Source organism: Lactuca virosa, chromosome 5, assembly GCF_052849685.1.
Source record: "Lactuca virosa cultivar CGN04683 chromosome 5, Lactuca_virosa_CGN04683_v6, whole genome shotgun sequence".
Lineage (NCBI taxonomy): Eukaryota > Viridiplantae > Streptophyta > Magnoliopsida > Asterales > Asteraceae > Lactuca > Lactuca virosa.
The window spans coordinates 297,751,688-297,756,999 of NC_136430.1; the positions used below are offsets into that span (position 1 = coordinate 297,751,688).

Consider the following 5,312-nt stretch of genomic DNA (forward strand, 5'->3'; position numbering starts at 1 on the left):
AGAAAGGAAGAACAAGGAGAGAAAAGAAAAGAAAGGGAACCGAAAGGATAAAGTATTCCGTGCTCCCGAGTTCGAAAGAAAGGAAAAGAAAGTATTCATTTTAGGTGCTCCCGAGTTAAACGGAAAGGATAAAGTATTCGGATTTATTGAATGTAATCCAGGGGCAAAACAGTCATTCTGATAAAAATAACATGTAATTAGCTAAAAAAACACATGCTTCGTTCTTATGTTTCTGTTTAATTAACAATAATGAGTAATTGTGCAGGTTCCACATAAAAGTTGGTAAAGGGTGAATTAATGTTGAACTCTCAACATGAAGAAGGGTATCTGTTGTGTACAAATTCTGTAACAACAACAGAGTAACAACACAGGCTAACCAAAAAAAAAATTGGCAGAAGTCGTAACAGAAGGCAGAAGGCGTAACACAAATTCAGTTTGTAACAAACATAAGGCAAAAGCCGATCAATCATGTAGAATAGAAGACAGAGGAATAACAAAAAAAGAACAGAATAAGAAGAAATTGTGTACCTGTGTTTGTGTTTGTAACAGAGAAGAAGACGATCAAGAAGGTAGAATAGAAGACAGGGAACGTATCCTTTTATTATTAGGCTAAAGGGTATTTTTGTCATAATCCAACCTTTTATCTTCCAGGCGTTTTCTTTCTCTCCAATTCCGCCCATTTTGGGAGGAAAGTTTGGAACGATACAAATCCTCTCAAATCTGTTCTCTTCTTCTCTTCTCTTCAAAAAAAAAAAAAAAAAAACTAGGGAGCACCCAAACTTCTCTGTTTTCCTTCCAAATCCTCTCACTTCCATTCTCTTCTTTCGTTAAGTGATACTCAGGAGCAGGGTGTTAAGGTAACGTGATATTAACTTGTATCAAGCTTCTCAAGATAGGAATATACAAGCACGTTTTTTATTTTGTAAAATTGTTATCGTAAAATTCAATCTTAACATTTTACCAAAAACAATTAAATGATCGCAAGATTTTATTAAAAGCAATTAAACATATGAAAAATACGTTGATCATCTATAGTTAGCAATAAAAGTTTAAAATATGAAAAAAAAAATCCCCACTAAATTATTTAACATTAAACAATTTAAAATTGGTTTTTTTTAGAGTTCATTAGATTCATGTAGTTAGTCCAAGACAAAAAAAAAATTATAGATTACAAAAATAAATAAATAAAAACATCTTATGATCAATTTTACGATCCTACCTCCATGCTAGTAGTGAAAATGGAGCCCTTGGGCAACATTTATATATACTACCACATTATACTGATTTTAAGCATTCACACATTTATATGAGGTCGTGTCTTAAGTAAAAGCTAACATTTTCAAGTCTAACATCACCTTATCTCTTGTTTCCTTCTTGGAGCCCTCTCCTCCTTGCATGCTCGCAATGAGCATCTCGACGGTTGTCCCATGTAGACATGTCCAATCCATCGCTCTTGTTTCCCTTAAAGTCTCTATGATCGACGTCACTCCCATCGAATTCCTTATTTTCGTGTTCGGTATCTAGTCCACGGCAACATCCTTATTTCTTCGACCTATGCCTTCTTCCCGTTTTCTTTTTTTAATCGTACAACATTTAGATCCATAAAACAAAGTAGGTCTTACCGTCACCATATATAATTTTTCCCTGGTTTTTGTTGGACGTTATTATCATACAAAAATTTATGGTTGTTTTCCACTTTCATCATAACTCCATTATGTGGTGGGTGATGTCATCCTTGATACCATGTTGCTTATCGATCATTGACATAAGATATTTGAAACTCTCTTTTCAGTGTAGAACATGACCATTGGTACATACTTCAAACTATGGGAAAATGACACATACGACCTATGAACTTTCTAGGGTTTACCCTTTTAGTCACTTAACTTTTCAAGTGGCTTTATGAGGGAACGAACTTTATTTTGTCCGGTCGATTACATCATTATTTAATTGGTGAAGAGGTCATCCAGTCATATTTATGCCACCTGTGTTAGTTAAACCCCTTGGCTTGCTGACTGTGTATGTCATGTCATTTAATAATAGTTTTACTTAAACGAGATCTTTTCCCGTCGACTGTTCACCACTTCCATCTCTTTCGATAAACCCTTACTTGCTTTCGTCTCCTCAAACCGCAAACATGGATCCCGTATTCATCCAAGTCGATGCATTTCCAAGGAATCTTCGCAAAATACCCCATACGTTACACCGGGGGGGATTACTCAGAGGTTATCGGACATCGATTTCGCAGGCATGGACAAGAACGGGTGTTATGAGTTTATCGAAAGGTTCACTGGAGAAAAGTGTGAGAGGCTCTATTATTGCCAACCATATATTAATTTTCCCAAAGGTTTGACCTTAATTTCCAATGAGATGGATTATGCCGATTTTATAGCAATAGCTTATGAATGTGGTGTTATACTCCCTATGTATGTAGACCATTTTGGTAATAGTAACATGCATGAATGGTTAGAAGAACACAAAGAATAGGTTGTTGATAACATAGTGGAAGAAGTGATTGATGGTGCATGACTAATTAAGGAAATTGAGACATGCCATTTGGATGAGGATGAGGATGACCATGGGGTTGAGGATGTGGATGCTGATGAAGATGAGGATGACCATAGCAGTCCTCATTTTTTCAAAAAGGATAATGGCCTTGATGTCGACATGGGTGAGAATGAAGCTTTGGGTGACCCTTTGGAAGAAGCCATGGATGACAATGAAGATGTTTATCCTGAGTTGCCAAATATTTTCAATGAAAAGTTGCACTGGAAGGAGCAGGAACTTGTGTTAGGCATGAGGTTTGAGAGTCCTAAGCAATTGAAACACATGCTCTGTAACTATGTTGTTGCAAATGGTTATCAATTATGTTTTGTGAAAAATTATAGTAGACGGTTGCTAGCCAAATGTTGTGATGGAAAATGTACATTTAGGCTTTGGGGTTCATGGATGAGTGATGATAAGTCTTTCCAAATCAAGTCTCTTATTAGTGACCATAATTGTTCAAAGAATTTCAAATTCGGATCAATTGTCACGTATAGATGGATAGGTACCCACTTTACCCAACAATTTTTTAACAATTAAAAGATGAGTGTGAGATTACTTAGAGAGGAGGTGAAAACCACTTTTGGCATTATTGTGAGTATAAGTTAGTGTAAGAGAGCCAAGAAGTATGCATTGAGTCTAGCTGAAGGCATGGTTGCATAAAATTATGCTAGAATATGGTCTTACGGTGAGGAGATTAAAAGATCAAATCCTGGATCCACTGTTAAAATTTATGTGGATACAATGTCTGATGGTAAGAATTACTTCAGCAAGATTTACATATGCTTTGCTATAGTCAAAGAGGGGTGGAGGGGAGGGTGTAGAAGGATCATTAACTTGCATGGTTGTTTCCCGAAAAGTTTTTTCCAATGTGAGTTGCTTTGTGCTGTTGGTAGAGATGCTAACACTGGAATATTCCCAATTTCTTAGGAAGTTGTATATGTGAAAAACAAGGAGAATTAGAAATGGTTCATTGAAAATCTTTCAGAAGATTTGCAGTGTTGGAATGAAGGAAGTGGTTTGGTTTTAATTTTTGATCAACACAAGGTATTTTTGTAAAATATTAAACATAGTATAATAAATATTTACATTTCTAACTTCACCTATTACTGGTACATATGCAGGGTTTGGTTGAGGCAATCAAAGAAGTATTCCCAACAGCAGAACATAGGCAGTGTGCTAGGCATATATATGCTAATTTTAGAAAGAAGTTTAGTGGAGTCAAGTTTGAAATTTTGTTTTGGAGAGCAAGCAAGGCAACAACTGAAGCACATTTTAACATAGTCATGAAAGAGATTGAAAAGTTGAATCCTGAAGCCGTTAAGCATCTTATGAATAGAGATCCAAAGACTTGGTCTCTAGCTTTTTTTAGAGTTCACAATTCATCTTGTGAATCTATGGAGAATGGCTTTTCAGAGAGCTTTAATAGTGTCATTTTGGATGCTAGGAAGAAACCTATTATCATCATGTTAGAGGACATTCGTATATATGTGATGCAAATGATAGTGATTATGAAACTAACAGGTCAAGCATAGAATCATTATTATGTTTGTCCAAACATCAGAACAAGAATGAATATTCTCCAAAATGAGCAAAGGTATACATACTTATTTATTCATACATACATTACCTCTCTCAACTCTAAACATTTGCATTACATTATGTAGGCATTGGCAGGGTGTGTCTTGTAGGGGTATGAAGTTTGAAACAAGGAAATGGATGAGTCGTACATTGTTGATGTCACAAAAAAAGAATGTAGTTGCAGTTTATGGCAACCAAATGGGTATGGTTGTGTTCATTCAGTAGCTACATTAGCATATTTAAACAAAACACCTGATGGACCATATGTAGACCCATTGTACCTGGGAGCCTTCTTCCATAATGCCTATAAACAGTCCATTAATGGCATGAATGGGATGAACATGTGGCCTTCTACAAACTTTATACCTCCATTGCCTCCTTTAAAAAGAAGAATGTCAGGCATGCCAACAATGAAAAGAATAAGGGATGCTTCTGAAAGGTCTAGAAAACACACGGTTTCAAAGGCATGGAAAAAGGTTTCTTGTGGCATATGCAAACAGAAAGGGAACAACAAGACCACTTGCACTCAAGTGCCAAGACCTCCTAAAACTAATGTCACAAAGAAATAAAAGATCATGCAAACACAAGAGTCGGTGAATATGCAAGGGGGTGGAGAAGATGTTGTTATGGGTGATGCAATTGAGTCACAAACTGATGAAGTTATGAGGGTAAACGAATATGAGCAAGTGGTGAGGGTTAATGAAGTTGAGGAACTTGGAAGGGTTAATCAAGTTGTTGGCCATGTGTATACTACAGGTCAACTAAGCAAGAGGAAAAATTTAGAGAGAATTCTTAAACTAAAGCTTGCTAAAAGAGTTGAAGGTGAAGGTAGTAGTGTTGGATCGCCAATGGAGTTAGATTAATTACAGCTTAAATTGTATGTATGTTATGTAGATTGAACAAGAGAATTTATGTTTATTATGTTCATGTATATTATAATAATCTTAACATTTGATATTTGGATTCATGTATGTATTTATAATATGTATGATCTTATTTATATTAGTGTGTATGGGGTACTTTAGTCATTACAAATAGTTCAACATGGCATGGTAATGTTAGTTTAGGGGTACTTTAGTCATTCGAATCAGTTAATCCAATAGGTGTATGTTATTTCAAGTAATTATTAAAGTAGGGGTATTTTAGTCAATCAAAGAAGTTAAATTACTTACAGTCCTGTTAGGTGT

General features: G+C 35.5%; 1 protein-coding gene across 1 annotated transcript; it reads left to right on the plus strand.

Annotated features, from left to right (window-relative positions):
• The first annotated feature begins 4,259 nt into the window (after window positions 1-4,259).
• LOC145112955 (uncharacterized) lies at window positions 4,260-4,694 on the plus strand. The gene has a single exon (XM_079049064.1). The coding sequence runs from the start codon at window positions 4,260-4,262 to the stop codon at window positions 4,692-4,694; it is 435 nt and encodes a 144-aa protein (XP_078905190.1).
• Window positions 4,695-5,312: the final 618 nt, after the last annotated feature.

Coding starts and splice junctions, on each gene's coding strand:
- LOC145112955 (XM_079049064.1), top strand. CDS start 4,260: ATGGATGAGTCGTACATTGTTGATGTCACAAAAAAAGAATGTAGTTGC.